The following is a 23,860-nucleotide window of genomic DNA, read 5'->3' as shown; positions in this document are numbered from 1 at the left end:
CAGTGGCTACTCCTCAGCTTCCTGGACCAAAGTACAGGGGGTGAGAGTGGGGGACCAGTTACGATGAGGTGATTCAAACACTCCTTTATTGAGTCTTTAAAAATAAATCCCTGTAAACACTTTAAACTGGGAATGTGAAGCTGAGAAGTAGAATCCCAATAACTTGTGTCCCTGGGAGCTGTGAGTCTCCGAAGAAAGCTGCTTCTGCTCTGTAGGCAGAGTTGGGGGTGGGTATGCTATATATGCTTTCTACAAGTGGAAAGTCCCTCCTGGGGACAGGGGGAGCTCAGTTGCTCTCGCCATCACTGCTGATGATGCCACGCATATGTGACCAGTCTGGGGGTGGGGGGCGGGGCCGCTCTTCCTCTGAGTCCAGGGTCCTGCGGTATAGCTCCCCTGCTGGGGCTGCTTCTCCTGCAGGGTTCCAGGCTGTGCGTCTGCGTGGCCGGCCTAGAGGGGAAGAGAAAGCAGGAGATGAGTTGTCTGAGAAAGTCCATGCCCCACCTGCTCCTGGAGAGTGGAAGGAAGCCCCTCACCTGAACCACTGATGATGTTGGTAATGTCCAAGGAGGCTACCTCAGCTGCCTCTTCCCGCTGCTCCTTCAGGGCCCGACACTTCTCTAAGGAAGGGTTACCTGAGGCAGAAGAAGCTCATGATCCTCTCCTCCCCAGCAGCCAAGGCCTCCTGCAGCCCCCAGGGCACGCCCGGCCTCACCCTTCATGCCCAGGGCTTCCAGCTCTGCCCGGAGAACACTCAGGCGTTCCTTGTGTGAACGGCAGGAGCCCAGCAGCTTCTTGTAATTTCGATGAGCCCCACAGGCCCGAATGTAGCGCTTTAGCCTCATCACAGACGGATGGTCCTCACCAGGGCGACCAGAGCCAGCCTGGTAAGGGAAGATAGCAGCTGAAGGCCAAGCCTTTGGGGCTTGAGTCAGGGTCTCCCTCTTCCTTGATGGTAGCCTCCCACCCCATCTTCAACCCTCACCTTCCTGCCTTTATGTTCTGGACTGCCATCTGTGGAAGAGGAGGAGGAGCTTCGTGTCCTGCCTTTCTTGGAGCTCTTCTTGGAAGAGCGGTTCTTCCTCTCCTTCTTGGGGGTCCCCTCTGCCTCGCTGTCACTCACCTCCTTCTCCGAGTCACTTGCCTCACCATTGACACTGCCCACGTCGGCTGTCTTTCCAGTAGTTGGTGTCATCTTCCTCCAGCCGTCTTCCCCATCCTCCTCACTGCTTCCACTCTGCCTTTTCCCACCCTTCCACTGGGTCTTGTCTTTGCTCTTCCTCTGCACTAGGGGCTCTTCATCTTCCCCACTGCTATCCCCACTGCCTGCTGCTGATCTTTCCTTCTGTTCCTCTCTTTCCCCCGGGTATCCCAGCAGTCTTGCTGCCCTGCTTTTCTGCTTAGAGCTCCTCTCCTCCCGAGAGGAGGACCTTTGACCTCCACTGCTCAGGGCTGTGAGTTTCCAATCCTCGTCTTCCTCTCTCTTCTCTTTCTTCTTGGCTAGGGTCTCCTCCTCCTCACTCTCCTTTTCACTTTCCTGGTGGCTTTTAGCTCCCTTCTTTCCCTCTGCCTTCTTTCCTGGCCCCTGGGCACATTCCTCACTGTCTTCACTCTCCTCCCTGGCCTGTTTCCTACTGGCTGAGGCCTTGCCTGGTGCCTGCTTGTTCTTTGTTCCAGGCTTCTTCCTAGGCCTGCCCTTGGACTCCTTTTCCTCCTCCTCCTTCTCTTCCTTTTCCTCATCTTCCTCTTCCTCACTGCTTTCTTCTTTCCAGACCTTACCCTTTCTGGCAGAACCCTCTTCCTCCTCCTCACTGCTCCCCTTCACCTCCTCCTTCTCTAATCCCATCTTTGCAGTCAGGTCCCTCTCCTGTTCCTCCTCATCACTGCTCTCCTCAATTGCTTTCTTTGAGGCTCGCTTTGGATTCTCATCCTCGGCTGGACTGACTTCTGCTGCCATCCCATTCTTTGCTGGGAGGCCGAAGCAGTCTGGACTGGAGGCTGCAGAGCTGGGCTCTGGAATGTGGAGAGAAGAAAAGGTTGGGACAGGTTCCTCCTGTCCCTTCTCCCTCCACTTGGGATTGGTTGCCTTGAATCCTGCTCTGATGGAGGGAAGGGCAGTAGGAAACAGCTCTCAGTCCACCCTGTTCCTGGTTCCTGACTCACGGGCCACGCGCCCTCACCTAAGGCCTTGGAAAATAACACACGCACAATAAATACCTTTAGCATGAACCAACTATGCAGAAGACACTAACCTGACTCCGAATTGAAACGGAACCTTTTTCTCGCTGGGTCACGGCAGGGGATGGGAGACCTCTTGGCCTTCCTGGCAACGTCGAGCCTCTTTTCCCTGCCACCCGCTTCATCCACCTGTGTGTGCATCAAGAGAGCATCACGTGTACCAAGGTTGTGTTCTGCCCCACCCCTCTCAGGCCCCTCCTCCACGGCCACAACCCACGCCTGCGGTGGCCCTGGCTCGGGCCCACACCTGCATCTTCAGCAGCTCCTCCTCCACTAGCCGCTTCAGTGCCTGCTTCTCCTCGGGTTCCAGGTGGTCGCGGCCCGAGTGAGCCAAGAACCTCCGCCGCACGATGGAGTGCGTAAGCGTGCTGCGGAAACACGTGTCACGACGGAGTCCCCGCCCCGCCCCGCCCCTGCCTTTTACAACCCCGCCTCCAACCTCCGGTGCACCTGAGGTCCGGGCGGCCTTGGAAGAAGCTACGGGTGAACTCCTGCATCTCATTCTCCCGAGCCATTTTGCTCCAGCTGATATCGGCGGCTCCCGCCTTTTTTCTTCTCGGCCTCCGTCCACGCGTTTGACAGGAGCTTGCGCACGCGCAGTATCGTGGCGCCGTGAGGTGGAGGACCGTTGAGTATCCGTCACGGGCCGCTTGGACCCAGAACTTTGCCAGACAAAACTTGCCTTCCCCGGGCAGTTGGAGAGTCTCGCGGTTCCTTCCTTTTCTTAGAACGAATCTCTTTTGAAGGAGAATTCTCTTTAGAAACCGATTGGGAGCCGGCTACACCTTTGGATGTAACAATCAACCCGCGACGCTGCCTCCGTTCGTGGTCACGGGCAGCAACTAGGCATCTGTGATTTTGAAAGACAGAAGGAAAAGGGCGTCCTCGCCAGGAGACTAGGAATCCCAGGAGGAATGTCTTCTCGTGGCTTCAAATCGCTAAGCACATTTCGAATCAGTAAGGCTGCCCTCCAGCGTCCGCCATCTTTGTGACATCATCGCGTCGCCGCGGCGCCATTTTTAGCGTATCTCCTGGAAGCAACGTTCCTTTCCGGGTATTCCCCAGGAGGGCAGCCGGTGTGGTTACAATCCCTGGGCGCGGGGCACGCCGGGAGTTGTAGTCCCAGCGGACACAGGCCTGCCGACTCTCCGGAAGTGGAGGTGGGAGAGGCCGGGCTGAGCCGGCTCGGGGTATCCCGGCTCCCGGCCAGTGCTGGGGCACTTCTCCTGGGGCGGGTCATGAACGGGCCGGCGGACGGCGAAGTGGACTACAAGAAGAAATACCGGAACCTGAAGCGGAAGCTCAAATTCCTCATCTACGTGAGTGCTGGGGTGGTGAGGCCGTGGGGTGTGAGGCCTGGTGCTCGTAGGAGTTCAGATTACCTGTGTGTAAAGAGAGTAGGGTGAGCTGTGGCCGGCGTCCGGGCTTCATTTACGGAGGGCCGTTGGCTCAGCTCCCACCTTGCCCGTAATACAGGAACACGAGTGCTTCCAGGAGGAACTGAGGAAGGCGCAGAGGAAATTGCTGAAGGTGTCCCGGGACAAGAGGTGAGACACGTTGAGGGGAGGAGGGAGGCCAGCGGGTGATGTGGCTCCTATGGATCTGCATTCGGACCCCATCCTGGAATGGGCCACAAATGCATAATGCTTGCCTCGGGGCAGTTGTGAGGCTCCAACAGGCCTGCTGGAAGACGAGGGCCCAAGAGAACATTGCAGAGATGGGAATAAACACTCTTGTTCTCCCCGCCCCTTCCCTCAGTTTCCTCCTAGACCGACTTCTGCAGTACGAGAACGTGGATGAAGACTCTTCCGGTGAGCAAGGTCATGAAAAATTGGTGGAGGACATGCTCCTGGCACTCCAGCAAGCTTCCTGGGCCCTCCCTTTAGGCCGCAGAGGCCAATACAGCCTCCAGTGGTTCTTAAGCCTAGTCGCTTGACCTCCTCACTGTTCTTTCACTCAAGTATGACTGAGTATCTGCTGTATTTCAGGCAGTGAGCTTTGCACAGAGGGTACAGTGGTAACCAAGATGGATAAAGCCTCTTGGAATTTGTATTCTCGTTGGGAGTAGTAAGCAAAGAAATAAACTAGAATTTTAGATTTGAGGAAGAAAATCAGGGTTACGTGGAAGTGATTGGAGTAGAACGGGGGTTGATAAACTTTCTCTGTAAAGGGCCAAGTAATAAGTATTTTAGGCTTTGCAGAACGTACAATTTCTGTTGCCCCTATACAGCTCTGCTTTTGTAGTGCAGAAACAGCAGTAGGTGAGGTGTAAATAAGTGAGCATGGCTGTGTTTCAATAAAACTTTATTTATGAACACTGAAATTTGAATTTTATAAAACTTTCACGTCATGAAATTTTTTTCTTTGGAGTTTCTTTTCCCCCAACCATTTAAAAATGTAAAAGCCGTTCTTAGTTTACAGACCATACAAAAGCAGATAGCAGGCAACATTTTAATAAAGAATTCAAGAAAGGCTTTTTTCAGGAAGTAATGTTGGAGCTGGGACCTAGATAAGAAGATGTGAAGATGAGTGAGAGATTTTCCACAGAGGGAGTCACAGATGCAGATTCCCTGAGGTAAAAACGTACCAGGTTTTTTGAGGAGAAGGGCTGAAGCACATAAAGCACTGTTCTCAAACTTTTTTTGAGCACCGTTTACAACCAATAATATATTTTACATCGTGACCAACCCCCATGTACTTACTTGCTTAGAAAACAAGATTTAGTGAAATAATGTTAAGAGTCCTATGTGCAGTTTGTTCTGATACTTTTTAGACTGCTTTTTTTTTTTTTCCATTTAGTGCTGGTTGTAAACCAATAAGTTAAATTTGTGACCCACTATTGGGTTGATACCCACAATTTGAAAAGTCCTAAGGTGGGCCTTTGTGGCCCAGTTTTTCTCATAAGCCATGTCACATGCAATCACCCGTCTCCATGGTGTCTAGAGCAAGGGTCAGCAAACAGCCAGCCAGATTGCTTGTTTTTGGTTTGTTTATTATTTATTTATTTATTTACGGTTGCTTTGGGTCTTTGTGGCTGCATGCGGGCTTTCTCTAGTTGCGGCGAGTAGAGGCTACTCTTCGTTGCAGTACACGGGCTTCTCATTGTGGTGGCTTCTTGTTGCAGAGCACAGGCTCTTGGCGCGCAGGCTTCAGTAGTTGCGGCTCACGGGCTCTAGAGCGCGGGCTCAGTAGTTGTGGCACACAGGCTTAGATGCTCCGCGACATGTGGGATCTTCCCGGACCAGGGATTGAACCCATGCCCCCTGCATTGGCCGGTGGATTCTTAACCACTGCCACCAGGGAAGTCCCCAGATTGCTTGTTTTTGTAAATAGTGTCTTATTAGGACATGCAACACCTATTCATTTGCATATTATAGGAAGACAGTAGATGAGGTCAAAGAAGTAGGTAGGAGCCAACTCATGTACGTCATGGCAAAACACTTGGCTTTCATTCTAGATTCTCATTGCCTTCATGTTCCTTCCTGGAGGTCTTTCAGTTAACTTCCTTTTGGAGGGGGACTTCAGGATAGGAGGCATGAGGGAACCCAGCCTGTTTATGATCAGAGTGGGATATAGCTGAGAAACAAGAGCCAGAGACATAAGCCACCACTTATCTCCTGGAGAAGCCCACAGTGTGGTCAGGGAGACACCCACATATGACACGTCCTAGCAGAGTGAGGAGAGCTGTGACCAGTGAGAGTAGAGAGTTCTGGAAGAGTCAGCCATCAGCTGGGCCTGAGGGATTCTGGGAGACTTCTCAGAGAGGTGGCATTTAATCTGCTTCTTAAAGGATCTGTCTGAGCAGAGAAATTGGGAATAGCATATTTTACGTGTAAATGGTTACCTGTTCAGTGAATGATGGGCCTTCTAGATAGAGTCACAAATCTGGGGAATGAATTTTGGTTTTGAGAAAGTAGGTTGGTGTGATGTGAAGAATACAGTTTGGTTGGGAGACCAGAAAGGTGGGTTGGGGCTATATATTAAGAAGCACTTGAAATGCTTCCAGGCATTGGGAAGGATGTGATCAGTTTTGCGTTTTAGGTTCTGCAGCTGGGGAGGACAGTGGGTGGCAAGAGAAGTGAGATTGCTTAGCAGGCGATTTTGACATGGTGGTGACCTGACCTCGTGACAGTTGTAATGGAGAGCAGTGGGTGAAGGTAGGAGAGATTTGAGGGGCAAATTACCAGGACCCTGCATATGGGGAGTGGGGCAGAGGTAAGCGCTGGACAGCTTAGAGGCGAACAAGGAGAGAATAGCATAAAATGGTCAGGAGTCGGAGGCCTGGGCTCGAGTCCCAGTCCAACACCTTCCTTTCTGAGCCTCTGGGACTGCATCTGAAAAGCGGAGGTGGCGTCTTTCCTTTTCTCCTTGGATAGTTCTGAAGACAAGGAGAGGCAGTGAATGTCAAGCACCTGTTCAGAGCCTGGCACGTAGAAAATGCTTGACAACACGTAGAAAATGCTTCACAACACGTTACCGTGGAGGAGTCCAGGCAGGAACTAGGTCGTAAAGGACATTTTAAGCAGCTGGGGAAGCTATGGGCCCCCCCAGAATAGCACCTGTGTGCCCTTCAGATTCCCCAGAACCCTTCCGTAGAGTTGAGATTACGCCCTTCGGGGGTAGATGGGGACTCCCACCCACTACTTACCAGCCCTCCCCCTCACAGACTCAGATGCCACTGCATCTTCAGATAACAGCGAGACAGAGGGGACACCCAAGTTGTCGGACATGCCAGCCCCTAAGAGGTGAGAAGAAGCCATCATTCTTCCCTGGAGGGTGGGGGTGGTTGGAGACGGTACCTGGACTGCCTCTTGCCTCTGACCCCCTCCCCTGTCCTTTCTCCAGGAAGAGAAGCCCTCCGCTGGGGGGTGCCCCCTCCCCCACCAGCCTCTCCCTGCCTCCTTCAACAGGGTTTCCCCTTCAGGCCTCTGGGGCCCCCTCCCCATACCTGAGCTCGGTGAGTTGGGGTCAAGGGTGGGAAATGGTCAGATGCCTGGGAATAAGGTGGGCATCATTTGGGCAGAGGGTCCAGGCCTCAGGGTGAAGCCAGCCCAGCACCAAGAACATCTGTCTGGGTGTGGCCAGCAAGCGTCCCTCGGAGGGGTGTGAGTCGGGGCTGCCTACTTCTTTCTGGTGTAGGAATGGGGGACAGACGTGACTGAGGAGAGGAGACCCCAGGACACAGTCCTGCTGCTGTCCCCTCCCGTCTGTTCTCAGGAGCCACACTCATCACCATCTCTTGTTTTTCCATTCTTCCTCCTGTTTGCATTCTTCCTTCTACCCCCACCCCATCCACTCCATTTCCCATCTCCATCCCCTCACTCCCGCCTGCAGCTGGCTTCCCCCACCTACCCCCCATTCCCTTCTGACTACCTGGCCCTGCAGCTGCCCGAGCCCAGCCCCCTGAGGCCCAAGCGGGAGAAACGGCCCCGCCTGCCCCGGAAACTCAAGGTACCCTGTTTGGGGGACGTTAGGGAGGGGCCAGAACGGCAGGACAGCCATCTGAGGGAGGCTCAGGACGGCTGGGGGCCTGTCCGAGAATTTTGAAGGGCTGATATGGGGCTGCTGCTGGGGACCCAGCCCAGGGTTAGGCGCTGAGGGGCGGGTCCCAGAAGTCCTGGCTCACAGGTTTCCTGTGAGACCAGTCAGGGCAGGTCCAGGCTCAGGGGAGCTCAGTGAAGATGGCTGGGGGCCAGGCTCATTTTCACAGGTGTTCTGTATTGCCAGGCAGCCCCCAAGGAGGGGCAGAGTTGTGGGATCTAGAATCAAGTCAAGGTAGCACCACTTAAAAACCATGTGACCGTGACCCTCTAGGTCTCAGATCGTGTGTCTGTGAAGTGAGTGATCAAACCACGTGTAATCAGCAAGTGTTGTGGAGCACCTACTAGGTAGCAGGCACCGTTCTAGGTGCTGCAGATACAATAGCGAACAAAACAGAAGTCCCTGCTTTCATGGAGCCCACGTTCTTAAAGGCTAGGCAGGAAACGAGCAGGATAAACAGGTAACAGTGAAGAAAGATAGATTCAGGTAGAGAGCGTGGGAAATACCAGAGTACATGGAGCTGGTATTTACAGCGGGTGGTCAGAGACTTAAAGGAAATGAGCAAAGCCCTCTGGCTCTCTGCAAAGTGTTTCATTCAGGAAGAACCAGCGCAGGGGCCCTGGGGATGGGTACGCTGGGGGTGGGTACGTCGTGTTCGGCTTCTTCAAGGACCAGGAAGGAGGCCAGTGTGGTCGGAGGAGAGTGACCAGAGAGCAGGTCAGAACTGCACCTGAGGGGCAAGGCTGTGGAGGGCCTCGGAGGTGTAGGGACGATTTGGGCTGGTGCTGTGAGTGAAAAGGAGCCGCTGGAGAAGGTGGGGCAGAGGGGCGTCTGATCTGATTGACGTGTTAAGAAAATTGCTTGACACTGCAGTGAATAGGCTGGTGGGTGGGGGCTTAGGATGGAAGTGGGGAGACCAGTGAGGAGGCTCCTGTGGTCAACCAGGCAGCTGGGGGAAGGGTGAAAAGTGGGTGAGGGGTCTCTTTCAAAGAATGAGCCCCAGGAAGAGCCACGTGGGCTGTGAGAGAGAGGGGCGTTGAGGGTGACTCCAGGGGTTTTGGCCTGAGCAGCCAAAGAAGTGACCCTTTTCTGAGTCGGGGAGGACTGTGGGAGGAGCAGGTTTGGGAAGGAAGGTGAGTTTGGCTTTGGATGTCTTGAGATGCTGTCTGGAAATGTCAGCGAGACAACTGGGTAACGTGAGCCTGGGCCACAAGGGGTGGGGGGCGTATTTGGAAGTCACGGGCAGGGAGGTGGATGGCGAGGAGAAGAGGTCTCTGCACCCTGAGCCCTGGGAGAGATGAGGACACGGACGGCACGGTGCCCTTCCAGCTCCGAGTCAAAGTGAAATAAGGACCGGGCTGGCAGCTCTTAAGTTGGCTGAACTGTAGACTCGAGACTCTGGAGCCAGAAGTGGAACGGGAGCCCTGCTTGTGGCGGTTAGGAGTGTGGGTTCTGGAGTCCTAACCCCAGCTCTGCCACTTCCTCCTGCGTGACCTTGGCCCTTGAGCCTGGAAAATGAGTAGATAATGGGTGATGATACTGCTCAGCTCCTGCTTCACGCTACTTAGCAGGGGTGTTGCTTCCTGGGCTGGGAGGACTGGTGGAGAAGGCACGGGCCAGAGAAACCTGGAGCAGAGCGTGGAGGCGGCGTGGTGTGCGCTTGGCAGTTCGGGGCTCTGAAGTGCTGACTCCTGACGCAGAGGCGGGGCAGGCGGTGGAAAAGGGCCCAAACCAATGGCGGTGCATGGGGGAGGGGATAAATCAGGGACAGCCTCAAAGGACAGGTGACATTTGATCCCAGGGTGAGATTTGGATATTCAGGCTGAGGCAGTTGCGGACGCGGCAAAAGTGGTGTTTGGGCTGGAGCCGGAGAGGTGAGAGCGAACATCGTAGAAAAGATAGGGTGGGTCAGGCCATAGAAGGCTGGGTGTCCTGTGAGGAGAGTGGGGGTCCCTGAAGTTTCTGGGTGTGGTGGCGTGAGGAGAGGGGAGGGGACGCTGTGAAGACTGAAGCAGGTCAGTCAGGAGCCTGGGCCTCACCCGTTATAGCTGGGTTTCCTCCACGCACCCGCTGTGCGACTTGGGCGCATCGTTTAACTCTCGGAGCCTCCGCTTGCTCCTCTGTCGGGGTTGTTGTGAGGATAAAATGAGTTGAGAGAGAAAACACTTAGCCCTGTGCCTTGTCCCTAGTAAGCCACAGACAAGCATTCGCTACTGTGGGTCACGCTGAGGAGGCCATGAAGTCAGTCCAAGCAGGGGTAGGACATGGGGCCTCGGGTAGGTAATCAAGAGGTGGTGGCCAGAGGAGGGGGACAGTCATGCCGCCGGCCTTTTCAGTCGTGCGTGCGCGCGCATCTGCTCCCGTGTGTGCACGAGTGCCTGGTACTGGATGCAAGGGCCTGTCACCCGTCCTGGCAGACCCCGGGGTCCCCCAAGGTACAGACCCACTCTGGCCCTCCATGCCACCCTAGGAACAGCGGTGGTGAGGGGGCTGCCTTGAGAAGCAGAGAGTAGGCCACAGGGGCCCGAATGTGTTAAGGCAATCAGAAGGGCCACTGTGAAGACCACTGCCATCTCCCCACCCCGGGGCCAGACTGGACACTGCCTGGTGGGGCCCTGGCAGGCCTGTGCCTTCAAACCTCCATTTCCAAGCCTCTGTTTCCTCCTCTGGCTGATGACCTCTCCTCCCTTCCAGGTTGGTCAGAATGGTGAGAGATCATTAATGGAAGTCACCTGGCACATAGTAGGTGCTCAGTTTGTGCCCACGGGCAAAGCAGGAGGCCCACAGAGCTCTGGGAAGGATTCAGAAGGACCTGGCAGGGGTGGGGCTGGAGGGTTGGGCAGGACAGGGGCCACTTCCCAGCCTCAGAGCACAAAGCAGGACCTTTGACCAACAGAAAAGGACAGTCCAGATAGAAGGACTGGCCTGTTCTCAGGCACTGCCTGTCCTGAGGGCAACGAGGAGCCAGAGGCCCTCGAGGAGAGGAGTGACACGCTCAGGTTTGTGTTTTAGAGAGCTTACTCTGGCTGCAATGTGGAGGAGGAGCTGGATCTGGGAGAAGCTGAAGGCAGGGAGTCCAGTTAGGAGGCTGGTCCCGTAGCCCAGGTGAGCTGAGAGGAGGGCCTGGCCTAGGCCGGTGGCTGTGAAGATCCCAAAGAGGGGCCCCTCCCAGATACAAGAGGTAGAAGCCTCACACGGCAGGGGGTGAAGGCCTTTGACACCCTCCACCGAACCAGTAAGCCCCTCAGGAGGAGGAGGGAGAGGAGATCAGTGGTGGCAGGTGGTATTGGAGGTGCCCAGAGGCGGGCAGGCAGGCACTCCAGGCTGGCTCTGGCTCTGGCTGCTATCCCAGGGGCAGCCACAGTGCCTTACTGGCAAGGGCAGGGCCTGGCCTTTCCCTCCTGCTTTCCCGTGAGACTCCCTCCACCGCCACCCTCATCAGCACTTCCATCACCACCCCTCACCCCCACGCACTTGCTGGTGTGAGACTCCGCAGGGCTGAGGTGGGGCAGGCTCCCTGATTCCAGCCGTGGCTGGCCTGGTTGTGTCCACTACCCCTTGAATGAGCCTTTGCCCCCTTCCCCATCCCCTGGAACTGTCTTAAGGGGAAGTGCCAGCCTCCTGGAGGTCCCAGTGCCTCCCTCATAGGCCCTCCCTGTGTTTCTCCCCCTTGCTGCAGATGGCGGTAGGACCCCCTGACTGCCCCGTGGGAGGGCCGCTGACCTTCCCCGGCCGGGGTTCTGGGGCCGGTGTGGGGGCAGCCCTGGCCCCACTGCCCCCGCCCAAGATGCCTCCCCCTACGATCCTGAGCGCCGTCCCTCGGCAGATGTTCAGCGACGCAGGCAGCGGGGACGACGCCCTGGACGGGGATGATGACCTGGTGATCGACATCCCGGAGTGAACCCCTCTGCCCGACCCCCTGCCCAGCGCCCTCTGTGTCAGCACACATGAGCCCCCAGCTTCCGCAGAGACGTTTATTGACGCCCGGTTGCCATGCTGTGGCCACTGACACAATCAGAAAAGGCGTAAACATGCATGAATGTCCCCCGGAAGGTGGGCCCTCTCCAGGGAGGGCAGGGGCCCTGCCTTCACATCCCAGCCCAATCCAGGGGACAGATATTTAAGTGAGTGGCCGGGAGCATCTGCCACCTCTCAGAGAGGCAGAGACCCTGCGGTGGCCCCCCGCTTAAAAGGGCAGCTGTACAGGGCTCGGTGGTGTTTTTTTAACGAAGATTCTGTATTAAAGGAGTGGCTCTTTTTTTGTGTGTCATTTTCATTTTTGGAAACCTCCTCCTCCAAACCCCCCCTAATCCGACCTCCTCCCTGGAGGGGAGCGGGACGGGCAGCCTGGAGAGGCAGGAGAGAGGAGCAGCAGCGGGCTCCTGGGGGCAGGGGCGCTGTGGGATCCCCCCTGCAGGTGTGCTCTGGCTGGGTGGTTTGCATATTGGTCTGTTGGAGCGAGTCAGGCAGGAGGAAGTTTGCATATGTGAATAGAGATCTCCACAGTCCCTCACAAGAAGACAGACCCACGGTCACGGTCACGGAGACTCTCACGAAACAAGACAAGAAGTGCGGGGTGGGGCCTCCACCCCGTGTAAACGTGCAGCACGTCGTGCGAAGGCTGCCTACCGGGCCCAGCGCTGAGGGCCCTGTGCTGGGCGGCCGCTGTCCTGCTCAGGCTGAGGGCAGGGCACCGGCTGCCGGGGGCAGCTGGCTGGTCAAGGTGTGCCAGCGCTCCAGGGCTGCGTCCGGCTGCTGCAGGCAGTCGCTCCAGTGCTTCCGGGCCTCCCTCCGGGCGCCCGGCCCCAGGGCCACGCCACCTGGGAGCAGTAGAGGCAGGCAAGATCAGGGCCGGGCTCGCAGCCGGGCTCGCTGCCGGGCTGCCCTCCGTCAGCACCACCCAGCAGGCTCCTCCCTCACCGATGAAGTCGTTGGATTTGCCAATGTCATAGTCCCAGACTGTGACTTCCAGAGTCTTGCTGGCCAGAGTGGAGAGCTCCATCTCGTAGAAGAACTCCTGGGACAGGGCAAGCCACACCTTCCATGAGGCGCTGCCCCCACTCCCAGCCCCGGCCCCGCTCGATTTCTGGCCTCTGCCCCATTTACCTCATTAAATTCCGGGTTTAGAGTCTTCTTCTTCACACATGTTTTGTGCTTGGATTTCTTATCCACGTCCGGCCTCAGGTACCTGCCGAGGGGGAGGAGGGACAGGGGTGGGGGAGCAGGACAGTCAGGGACAGGCCAGGCCCAGAAGAGGATGGGGCTGGTGGCAAGTGCCTGGCGAGGGGAGGGTGGGCCTCGGGGCAGGGCGAGGGCTCACGTCTTGACGTAGGGGTCGGAGTAGCCGTTGACGTCCATGGCAGCCAGGTGGGCGCAGCGCACGATGCCCACGAGCAGCCCGCGGCGCCGAGAACTATAGCTGAGGCTCAGCAGGATGCGCCCGCGCTCTTCCAGCAGCCCGGGCCCCTGCCCCACCTGCTCCAGCTGCCGGCAGACACGGGCGTCAGCCGGCACCCTCACCACCTCCCGCCCAGATGCGGTCCCTGTGGGTGGCTCACCTCCTTCAGGTAACAGGAGATGCCCCTCAGCGCCACAGACATGGAAGAGGGTGAAGCCAGCTGAGGGGGCAAAGAGAAAGTTCCGGAAACCTGATCTCCCCAGGGTCCCCTTCCCGTAGTACCCCGCAGCCCGGCACAGACCGGGACCTGGCGCTCAAGACAGATGTTAAAATGCTTCTTCTGTGAAGGCTTGAGGCGGCGGAGGGGTACACGGATCTCCCCGATGAACTCGTTGTGGCTCAGCTTGTCTTCGTCACAGACGGAGATCCTGGTAGGGAACTGCAGGGTCAAGGCCCCCTGGGGTACCTGAGCCCCACTCCAGTTTGGGAGAAAGGTCCTCCGACTGAACTCTGAACGCTCGAGGCTGCTCCCAGCTCTGCCCTAAATACTCTACACCTCACTTGTAAAATGGGCTGTCTCAGGGCTGTGTGGGGAGCACCAGGCCTGGAGCTGGGGGAGGATGCTTTGATTTGCCCTGTTCCTCTGCCCCTCCCTTTCCAGCTGCCCAGGCTGTCCCTGGCCCATCAGGACCTGCTCAGCTCCTTGAGGAAGCCCTCACAAATCTTGGGAACGCGACCACACACACAGACACACACGCACACACACACGCACGCACACACGCACACTGCCTCCATTCAGGGCCTGGGGACAGGATCCAGCTGAACATGCACAGGGTGTGCACTGCTGGATGTGGGTCACGGGTCCAGGATGTAAGAGCTAGAAGGGGCTGAAGGAGCCTTGAGCAGTTGGACCAGGAGCGCATACCTCCCCCTTAGAGCCCCTGTCCTTTCCTGTGTGGAGCAGGGAGCCAGCCTGGGAGAGACTCATGAACCCAGCAATTAAGAGATTATTGCTTTTACTTCCATCCATCTCGGTCTGCAGCCCGTTTCCCTGCCTTCTGCTGTGACACTCTCGAGCAGCTGTGTCATGCAGAGGTGTTCAATTCCCAGCTCCGCCACCTAGCAACCGCATGACCTTGAGCAAGTCACTTAACCTCCCTAAGCCTCATTCCCATTTCTGTCGCTTGAGACTTCACTCCTTAGAGATGTTAGGGAGACACAGGCAGCAGAACGGGCAGACCTCTGCTGCATAGGTCTGACTTGAGTCAGGGGCTCTGAGAAGGGGTCTCAGTGACCAGGGAAAGATTGCAGGAGAAGGCAGAGCCTCAAATGATGAGTGGGATTTAGGCCGGCAGAGAGAGGAAGCAGGAAGAGACACGACAGGCAAAGGTCAGGAGATAGGAACCCGACCAGTCGCAAGAGGTGGCCCTCTGTTGGGGGAGCAGGAGGAGCTACTTGGAGGGCAGGAATCCAGGGTAACATTTTGGCCTGCTCCCGAAGGGGGTAGGGAGCCACTGATGGTTCTAGAGCATCTGAGGGCTTAATGGGAGGTGGCTCGACCAACCAAAGAAGGTTCCAATGACAGCTGTCCCCAAGGAGGTGCTGAGCTGGACTCGTTGGTAACCGGGAGGACGGACCCCTCACCTGAGCACCTTGTGGGTGATGTCATCATCTGTGATTCCGCTGTATGTCAGGTCCTCATTCCACACGGGATTCAGCGTGTTCCTCTGAGTCTTCGTTTTTAGCTTATTGGCCTTAGGTGTGGGGACGAAGGGTTCACAGTACATGTCCCCCAGACCCACAGAGGCTGGAGGCAGACGAAGGTTGGGGGCAGACCCACAAGCTGGGTCAGGCTGGGGGGCGAGGGGAGGGGGAGGCCGTTACCTTGCAGGCTCCAGGCAGCAGGTGCAGCTTGACGTAGGGGTCAGCCAGGCCATTGAAATCCATGGGCTTGAGGCCCTGGGGAGGAGGGGAGGGAAGAGGGCTGTGAGCTTCCAGCCTGCCCACCCTCCCTCCCTCTCTCTGCAGTGTCGACCCTTGGGGGCTGGAGAGCCAAGATGGGTGCTGGGAGGGAGAGGGGCAGGAGTCAGGCCTGGGGAAGGGAAGGGAGGATGGAAACGCACCCCTCTCCCGGTAGGAGGCAAACAGGGCCAGGGCTCTCGGGAGGCAGGGAGTACCCACCTTGGCCCTGAGGATACTACAGTGCAGAGTGCAGGAAGCCTGGTCGTAGAGAAGGTCAAACTCCAGCGTGCCCAGGGCGGCTGGAGAAGAGGGAAGAGGTAACCTGAGTCCGTGCGTAAAGACAGGTGTGTGTGAGAGACAGGTGGGCAGGCCTGCTACGTGTGCCAGCTGTGAAGGTTTGTACGTGTCTGTGCCTGTCAGCCTGCGAGTGTGTGCACGTCTGGGTCCCTGGCTGGGCTGCAACTGGTGCTCTGTGGGTGGTTGAGTGTCTCAGCAGAAATATTGAATATTGAGCCTAGCTGAAGCTGTAATCTCCACTCTGACTGCAGCTGTGGGGGCCGTGCCCGCCACCTCCCCACCCCCAGCAGGGCCCCATCCCCTTCCCACAAGCCTGGAGGCCCCCATTAGCACCCTGGGCCCTTCAAGCCCGCAGACTCACTGGTATCATCCGAGTCATAGCTGTCCACCTCGGCTCCATCCTCGGGTGTGGTGGCCCCAAAGAGGGCTGCAGGGGGGGCCAGGGCCAGGGGGCCCAGATGATCAGGGGCCTCTCCGAAGCCCCCACCACCCCCTTCAGGTCCCGGTCCCCGGCGGGGGAAGTAGTCAGAGATCTGGCGGATGGGCCTGATGGGCCCCGGGCACACGTTGATGGCCATGTGCTCCTGGATGTTGATGGTCATGCGGTCGCCCCTGCGGCCCCTCATGCAGCACCCCTGGCTGGGGGAGGAAGGTTCGAGAGAGCCTGAGCCCGGGGCTGACTTCTCAAACCTACCCGTCTGCTGGCTGAGGGCCAGGCGGCACCCGCCGGGGTCTGTGGGCCCTCACTGGCCTCCCTTCCTAGGTGCTGAGGGAGAGGGCAGCCTGTGCCTGCTGACGGGCAGGCAGAAGCCCTGGGCCCTCCAGACCCCAAGCTGTGCTCCACGGGGCTGGGCTGCCAGCCCACTCCCCACAGATAGGTCCTGGCTCCACCTCAGCCTTGCCCACTTTCCTCTAGATTGTCCCCCTGTCCTCTTCCCAGCGCCAGCCCCTCATTCTGGGCTTCTGTCTGCCCTGGGCCCTGCCTACCCCTGAAGCTGCCCCCTAGGCTCCCTCCTCTGTCTCTCTGAGGCTCTGACTATCCTTCTGCACCAGGCGCTTGGCTGGTCTGGGGGTCACCCTCACCCACCTCTTAGGTTTTCACTTCCCACTGTCCCTTCGTTCAGTCCCAGGATCTGCCCGCCTGCCTGGGCCCCCCATCCGCTGCCACCCAAGGTGAGGCCCCCTGCCTCAGATGCCTCCTCCTGAAACTGGCTCTCCAGGGGAGCCAGAAATTACAGCCTCCGGAGAGCTAAACACCCCCAGGGGCACACACAGGCTAACACACACTCACCCTCACCCTCTCGCCCCCGGCAGCCCAGCCCCCTGCACCTGTCTCTGCGCCTCCAACAGGTGCCCAAGCGCTGGGGGCCAGCGGGTGCGAGCTGGGCGGTGGCAGCCGGCTATTCCCAGGGCGGCCGGCGAGAAGAGCGCCGAGTCCGGCAGTCTGAGCCGAGAGGGAGGGAGAGCAGGAGAAAGTGCGGGGAGGAGGGGGTGAGCGAGGTGGAGGCGAGGAAGCAGCCGGCGCAGGCGGCGCGGGGCGGGGAGGGGCGGACAGAAGCTGGGGAGGGGGCGGGACTCTCCCGCCGGCGCCCGCCCGGGCACACTTAGGAGCGCACACGGGTGCACACACATTCACGGGCAGGCTGGCACACGCATCTTGCACGGGCACTCCCGCGCACACGCCTGTGCCCACGTGCGCACACCACAGTCATGCACAAACCCAGACACGCGCTGGCACACTCACCCAGGAGAACTTCGCATACACACGCTCGCAAACACACGGGCTCCCTGCGCCGGCAGGAACCCACAGTGAGAACTGCGGGGTGTTCCCCAACTCCTCCCCGCGCCGCCCCCGCGCCGAGCCGGCGGAGCCTCCCTCCGCCCCTCTCTCCTAGCTTCCCTCCCGTGTCTCCAGGGCAGACCACAGGCCTAGTTGCCATGGCGACGCCGGCTCCTCCTCCTCCCCCGCCCCCCACCTCGCGCGTCTTTAAGCCCCTCTCCCGCAGAGAGCGTTTGGAGGAGGGGGGGAGGGTGTCTGGCCCTCCCCTACCAAATATCCGTAGGGGCGGGGCCTGTGGGGGCGGGGCTTAGAGATCCGCAGTGACCCAGGAACGGGCTGGGGAAGGGGGTCTGATCCGCCTGCGGTCCCTGGTTTGAAATCTCGGGGTCTCGGACCCTGGCTGGGAAACCTGACAGTCTGAGGTCTGAGGCTGTGGCTTCCCCCCACGCCTCCTTCCTTTGGCTGTTCAGGCTTCTCTCCTTGTGGATCCAGCCCAGCCCCCGAGGGTCCAAGTCCCCTTCTCAGGGATGGCATCTCCTTTGGGAATCGGCCTTCCCTCACCCTCCCATCTCCAGTTGTCCCTCAGGTGGAGCGGAGCGTGGGGTTTCCGCTCTGAATGCCTCAGGGCCCTGCAGGCCTTCCTCCCCTCTCTGCTGTCTCTCACCTGAGCCCTGGCACCTGCCTGTCAGTCTAACTCCGGCCTTTGATCTTGGCTCTCCTTTGTCCAAAACTTTCCAGCCCCCAATGACAAAGTCCTCACAGTGACTTCAAGGCCCTTCAGCCCAATACCCTGACTTCTCTAATCTCATCCCCCGTGCTCATCTTCCTGGCTCTCAGGACCATTACTTGCAGTTCCCAGAACATACCTGGATCTCTCAGACCTGTGGACCTATGCTCATACAAGTTCCTCAGCCTGGAAGATCTTTCCTTTCTTCAGGGGTCATCCTGGACCCCCTCTGCCTAAGAGACTTACAGGAACATCTCCCCACCCCCAGCCCAGACCCCAGCTTCCAGTGCTGTCTCAGCCTCAGCTCTGGTAGCGCTGGTTTGTCATGTCTTGTTTCCATTTCTGTCTCCCCCACTACTGGGGAGCAGAGGCTGCCTCATGCTAGGCCTGGCACTAGTTTAGCATCACTAAATATTGTGATTTTAGGTTGCATAGCAATGTGAATATACTTAACATTGCTGAACTTTGTGCCTGAAAACAGCTAAGATATAACCATTCATATGCGGATTTTTACCCCAATTTTTTTTAAGTAAGAGAAATGTAAAACCAAACTATGCTGAGACACCACTCGTCACCCATCAAATGGTGAAATTCAAAGCAAATGTTAACACACAGTGTTGGTGAGGCTGTGGGTAAATGGACACCACCTCTGTAGCTGAAACGGAGCAGGACCTTATGGTCTTTGGCCCTCCGTGTCCTCAGCCTGCCTTTTGTCTGTGGGAAAACTTTAGCCAAACAATGAGTTTAGGGCTTCTCTGGTGGTGCAGTAGTTAAGAATCCACCTGCCAATGCAGGGGACACGGGTTTGAGCCCTGGTCCGGGAAGATCCCACGTGCCGCGGAGTAACTAAGCCCGTGCGCCACAACTACTGAGCCTGCGCTCTAGAGCCCGCGAGCCACAATTACTGAGCCCACACGCCTGGAGCCAGTGCTCCTCAATGAGAAGCCACCGCAATGAGAAGCACGTGCTCCGCAACGAAGAGTAGCCCCCGCTCGCCACAACTAGAGAAAAGCCCGCGGCGCAGCAACAAAGACCCAATACAGCCAAAAATAAATTAAAAATTAAATAGATAAATTTTTTAAAAAGAATACGTTTAATCGGAGAAGTGAAAAAATGCAGAAACAAAGGAAAACAGTCCAGCAAGACTAAATAATAATAGTTTAGTCATTAAGCATAGTGAAGGACCCTTAGTTCCTTCTCAGGGGCTATAGGTAATATTCTGAGCCATCTCCCGTGAGCTGTCTCATAGATACTGAAACCTGCACCAGGTGGAAGAAGTTAACTACATGATGACCGGACTGTAGCCATGACATAAGTTCCCACAATTCCAAGAACTGGCCTCCAAGAAATGGGAACAAATCAACCCTGGAACTAAAGACCAACTGTACTTAAAACAATCAAGATGACACTGATCAGACCACCGCAGGACCAATTTCAACGTGACTGTCAGAGCTGTGTTGTTTCTGCATGTAGCCCCCTCCCTCCGTCTATAAAAGCTCTTGCCCACTGATTGTCAGTGGGGGGGAGTCGCCCTTTGGACAGGAGCCCACCCTCCCCACTGGTTGCCAGCATCCAAAATAAAGCAAACTTTCCTCTGCACCAACCTTGCCCCTTTATTGGCTTTTGCGCAGCAAGCAGCCAGACCCCACTTTCAGTTACATAGCCACTATCAGACTCTTTGATCCAAAAAATCCACTTCTAGGATTTGGCCCATGAGCAAAATAATAGAAGTTCAAGGCTATTAACTGCAGGATGTCTTCAATGGCAAAAGACTGGAAACAACCCAAATGTCCACGACTGGTTCGATCAGTTATGAGAATTTCACACAGTGAAATAACATGCAGCCATGACAAAGAAAGAGGCCCTTTATGTACTTGTACAGAATCATCTTCACAATCCCATGGTAACTGAAAAAACTAAGGTAAGGAGGAGCATGAATGGAATGCTGCCATTTGAGTTAAAAAAAAAAAAGAGCGCTTATATATGTTTGTTTATTTGTGCATAAATTATTCCTGGAAGGCTGCACAAGAAAGTGGTAACTATGGTGACCTCTGAGGAGGCTGCTGTGAGGCAGGGGAGGGCAGGAAGAGGATTTATTTTATACCATGTGCATATGTTACTTACTCAAAAGAATACACTAAAATTATATCTTTTTTTAAAAAAATTATTTAATTTATTTATTTTTGGCTGCGTTGGGTCTTTGTTGCTATGCGCGGGCTTTCTCTAGTTGCGGTGAGCGGGGGCTACTCTTCGTTGCGGTGCGTGGGCTTCTCATTGCGGTGGCTTCTCTTGCTGCGGAGCATGGGCTCTAGGCGCCCAGGCTTCAGGAGTGGTGGCTCGAGGGCTCTGGAGCGCAGGCTCAGTAGTTGTGGTGCACAGGCTTAGTTGCTCCGCGGCATGTGGGATCTTCCCGGACCAGGGCTCGAACCCGTGTCCCCTGCATTGGCAGGCGGATTCTTAACCACTGCGCCACCGGGGAAGTCCCATAATATCTTTTTTTAGATAAAGGCAACCCTTAGGTTTCCTCTGAGGTTCTCCAGGATAAGAAAGGAGGAGGCAGGACTAAGGGAGACACCGTCCAGGAGCGGGTGGGTTTGGGGAGAGGCAGACCTGGGCCTGCAGTAAAAGGAGGGGCAAGCTGGGCAAGAAACCCAGCCCTGCTTCCTGCACTGCTTTCTTCTCCTGGGGTTTAGCTCAGGCCCAGCAGCTCACCTCCAGAAAGCCTTGTTGCAGGAAGGCAAGGATGAGGCTGGAGTTCCAGCCAGTCACAGGGGAAAATACAGACAGTTCTGAGCCCTGGTTTGTCCAGAGGTGGAAAGGCTTTTCATCCATCCATTAAGCCAATAAATATTTATTGAATACTTATTCTATACTGTGGTGCTACGGGTATGACCAAGGTCAATGACCTCTGGCTTCACAGGCTTGTAGGGGAGACAGACAAATACACAGACAACTCCAGTGCAGTCAGACTGATGCGGTGACAGGGGACGGTCAGAAAACTCAGGTTCACTTCCCAGGGGAAGTGTCGTCTCAGCTGAGACCTGGAAGATGAGGAGGAATTACTGGGTCAAGTTGGGGGCAAGAGTGTCCTAGGCAGAGGTGTGTGCAAAGGCTGGGCTGTGCTGAGGAAGGGAAGCTTGGGAAAACCCGAGGTGGGTAGGTAAACAAGAGTCTCGCAGATCAGGGTAAGAAGTGCAGAATAACACAGGAACCAAGGGAAGCCACTGGAGGGTTTTAAGTAGTGGATCCACGTGTTCTGATTTGTTCTCGCTGGGGGAAGAGGGAATAGAGATCAAGCGGTCCATAGGTCGTTGCAATAAGCCAGATGAGCCATAGGGTTGGCTTGAATGAGGAGGGCCGGGGCGGCGCTGAAGGGGAAGGGAAGTGGATGGATTTGAGATTTAGGTTGGAGATGAGCCAACAGATTTCTTTGTTTGTTTGTTTGATTTGACCGCACTTGGCATGTGGGATCTTAGTTCCCTGACCAGGGATCGATCCCAGGCCCCTTCAGTGGAGGCATGGAGTGTTAACCCCTGGACCTCCAGGGAAGTCCCAGCCAACAGGTCTTGATTATGGGTTTGTCAGGAGAGAAATAGGGAGGGGTTTGAGACGATTCCTAGGTTTCTGTGTTGAGCAGAGCATCTAGAGGAATAGTGAGCCCATTTGCTGTGAAGGAAAGAAGGCGCAGGTTTGAGATAGGAGAATCAAGAGCTCCATTTGGGATCTATTGAGTGTGAGATGTTTTTGGACATACAGAGCCATGAAGCAGGAAGTTGGGTAGGGGAGTCTGGAGGAGAGGAGAGGGCTGGGCTGGAAATATACATTTGTGAGTCACCAGCATATAGATGGTATTTAAAGCCATGAGACTGGATGAGATCACCTAGGGAGAGAGGGTATAGATAGAAAAGAGAAGGTCCAAGCCTGAGCAGCTCAGAGGAGGAGGAGTCGAGAAAACTGGTGAGTGTGGCCCCCATGCCTGGAGGCAGGGATGCTGAGAGACAGAACCAACCATTAGATGACAGATGTAAAAAGACAGAAGTAGGGCTTCCCTGGTGGCGCAGTGGTTGAGAATCCGCCTGCCGATGCAGGGGACGCGGGTTCGTGCCCCGGTCCGGGAAGATCCCACATGCCGCGGAGCGGCTGGGCCCGTGAGCCATGGCCGCTGAGCCTGCGCATCCGGAGCCTGTGCCCCGCAACGGGAGAGGCCACAACAGTGAGAGACCCGAAAAAAGACAGAAGTAATCGTTAGATGTGGCAAGTTATGGGGTCATTGGCAGACCTGGCCAAAGTGGCTTCAGTGGAGTGGGAGGGACAAAGCCAGGTGTGAAGGGTTTGAAGAATACACTAAAGGTGAGGGAGCATTGACAGCAAGTGTAGACAGCCCCTTAGCGATTGTCTGTTTATACTCTTAACGATGTGCATCCTTGAGTTCTCTCCCCTGTGGTCCCCGCAGCAGAGACCATGCCCTGGTGATTTCTATCTAAGCCATAAATGGAGCCCAGCACATAACAGGAGCTCAATACATTTATTTAATGGTTGGATGAATAAATGAATGGATAATTCACTGCTTGTGTCCAAAGGGCCTTTTCTGGTAGAGAGGACAGCAGTGTTCTTTTGAGGCAATGGAGGAAACTGCCAAATCCACTCCAAAGGCTAAAGGCTCTGGACCCCTTCTCCCAGGACCCCATCTCCCAGCTAAGCCCCCAAGGGCAGCTGCATGCAGACTTGGGGAGGGAGCCCTGGGCCAGAGCCAGGAACCAGGTTGAGTCCCTGCTGCCCCTCACATGCCTGTGTCATTGGGTGAATCACTTCCTCTTTCTTGGAAGAGATAAGTGTAGGGACAAGAGGCCCACAAGAGCCAGTCCTGCGGGAGGCTCCATAGATGTTTGTCTCCTCTTTCCCCCCCTTTATTTTCTCCCTGTGCCTTTTCCTTGTTTAGGAAGTAGAAGCTGACCCTGACAAGTACCTCCCAGGGTTGCTGTGAGGAGAACGGTTGGGTAGTCCCTGAGGATCGGAAAGATGAGGGGTACGAATCCAGTGGAGGAAGGAGCCTCCTTCCATAGGACAGAGGACCTCATACACGCCACAGACACATGCCTGGCATGGGGCATGTCATGGAACTGGGACTGTCAGAGGCTGCTGAACAGGCAACTGTGTAATAAAACCAAGGAGACCCTGAAGTGTCCTTGGGCTTGGGTGGGGCGGGACACATGTGTGACAGACAGGCCCAACTGCCAATCAGAAGGGAGCTAATTCTTAGCCACTGAGGGTTGGGGCAAGAGGCGTGAAAGTGGCTGTTGGGAAGTGACAAATAAGGGAAAAGCAGAAACTAGAAAGGGGAAATGGGATGGCCCTTGGGGGAGCCCACCCAGAGAGGGGGAGCCTGTGAAGGCTCTGTGCATGACCAAGAGACCTGCCCCGAGATGGGCCAGGGGACTTCCTCTGACAACCCCCATGCCTGCAATACCTTTCCCTGCAGCACCTGATGCAACCTGATGGAATGTGGCAGGAGGGCCTGGAGCCTGGGAGCTGTGCCTTCCTTGGGCAAGAACAGGGAAACAAGCAGGCAGGCATGGACACTGCTGCCACCTAGTGGAAATGCCTGTTATTTGTCTTGGTTGCCAACCCTAGGGTTGTCCTCCGCTGAGCACTAAGAGACAGAGTTTGGGCACGGGGGAGACCCCTGTGCCCCTGCATTTGAGGACACGAGGCAGGGGGTAGGCTCAGGGAGGAAGATACATGCCATTGGGAAGTATGTGTTGCCCACATCACTTTGCCCATCTATGCCTTGTCTCCCTCTTCTATAAGATGAGGGCAGCAGTACCTACCTCATAGGATTTTATGATGGTTAAATGAGTCAGTCCATTTAAAGTACTTGGCATAGTAGCAAGTGCTCAATAAATGCTATCTGTGGTCA

The 23,860-nt window shown here is 56.2% G+C and overlaps 3 protein-coding genes across 12 annotated transcripts; 1 reads left to right on the top strand and 2 right to left on the bottom strand.

Annotated features, from left to right (window-relative positions):
• Nucleotides 1-69: 69 nt before the first annotated feature.
• On the bottom strand, nucleotides 70-3,740 carry HIRIP3 (HIRA interacting protein 3). Its single transcript, XM_059036846.2, has 7 exons — nucleotides 2,689-3,740; nucleotides 2,486-2,606; nucleotides 2,253-2,367; nucleotides 986-2,013; nucleotides 716-884; nucleotides 537-635; nucleotides 70-450 (listed from the first exon to the last, which is right to left on the bottom strand). The coding sequence occupies exons 1-7, from the start codon at nucleotides 2,751-2,753 to the stop codon at nucleotides 287-289; spliced, it is 1,761 nt and encodes a 586-aa protein (XP_058892829.1). The 5' UTR covers nucleotides 2,754-3,740; the 3' UTR covers nucleotides 70-286.
• INO80E (INO80 complex subunit E) lies at nucleotides 2,638-12,038 on the top strand. Of its 3 annotated transcripts, XM_067012065.1 has the most exons (8): nucleotides 2,638-3,557; nucleotides 3,715-3,785; nucleotides 3,997-4,049; nucleotides 6,905-6,983; nucleotides 7,084-7,195; nucleotides 7,573-7,689; nucleotides 10,792-10,884; nucleotides 11,459-12,038. In XM_067012065.1, exons 1-7 carry the CDS (start codon nucleotides 3,477-3,479, stop codon nucleotides 10,861-10,863), a joined length of 585 nt encoding a protein of 194 aa, XP_066868166.1. In that variant the 5' UTR covers nucleotides 2,638-3,476; the 3' UTR covers nucleotides 10,864-10,884; nucleotides 11,459-12,038. The 3 variants fall into 3 exon arrangements, with proteins under 3 accessions (XP_066868166.1, XP_058892831.1, XP_066868165.1); XM_059036848.2 differs by lacking the exon at nucleotides 10,792-10,884; XM_067012064.1 differs by lacking the exons at nucleotides 7,573-7,689; nucleotides 10,792-10,884.
• DOC2A (double C2 domain alpha) lies at nucleotides 11,740-17,348 on the bottom strand. 8 transcript variants are annotated; one of them, XM_067012058.1, is made up of 12 exons: nucleotides 17,181-17,348; nucleotides 16,766-16,880; nucleotides 15,798-16,075; nucleotides 15,359-15,438; nucleotides 15,062-15,136; nucleotides 14,822-14,931; nucleotides 13,479-13,605; nucleotides 13,338-13,397; nucleotides 13,100-13,263; nucleotides 12,886-12,967; nucleotides 12,700-12,796; nucleotides 11,740-12,599 (listed from the first exon to the last, which is right to left on the bottom strand). In XM_067012058.1, the coding sequence occupies exons 3-12, from the start codon at nucleotides 16,060-16,062 to the stop codon at nucleotides 12,454-12,456; spliced, it is 1,206 nt and encodes a 401-aa protein (XP_066868159.1). In that variant the 5' UTR covers nucleotides 16,063-16,075; nucleotides 16,766-16,880; nucleotides 17,181-17,348; the 3' UTR covers nucleotides 11,740-12,453. The 8 variants fall into 8 exon arrangements, with proteins under 8 accessions (XP_066868159.1, XP_066868160.1, XP_066868155.1 ...); XM_067012059.1 differs by having other exon boundaries at nucleotides 16,728-16,880; nucleotides 17,181-17,271; XM_067012054.1 differs by having other exon boundaries at nucleotides 13,338-13,605; nucleotides 17,181-17,271.
• Nucleotides 17,349-23,860: the final 6,512 nt, after the last annotated feature.

Source organism: Kogia breviceps, chromosome 14 (genome assembly GCF_026419965.1).
Source record: "Kogia breviceps isolate mKogBre1 chromosome 14, mKogBre1 haplotype 1, whole genome shotgun sequence".
NCBI classification, from domain to species: domain Eukaryota; kingdom Metazoa; phylum Chordata; class Mammalia; order Artiodactyla; family Physeteridae; genus Kogia; species Kogia breviceps.
Note: the sequence above shows the minus strand (reverse complement) of the source record. Positions and strands in the feature narration are given on the sequence as shown.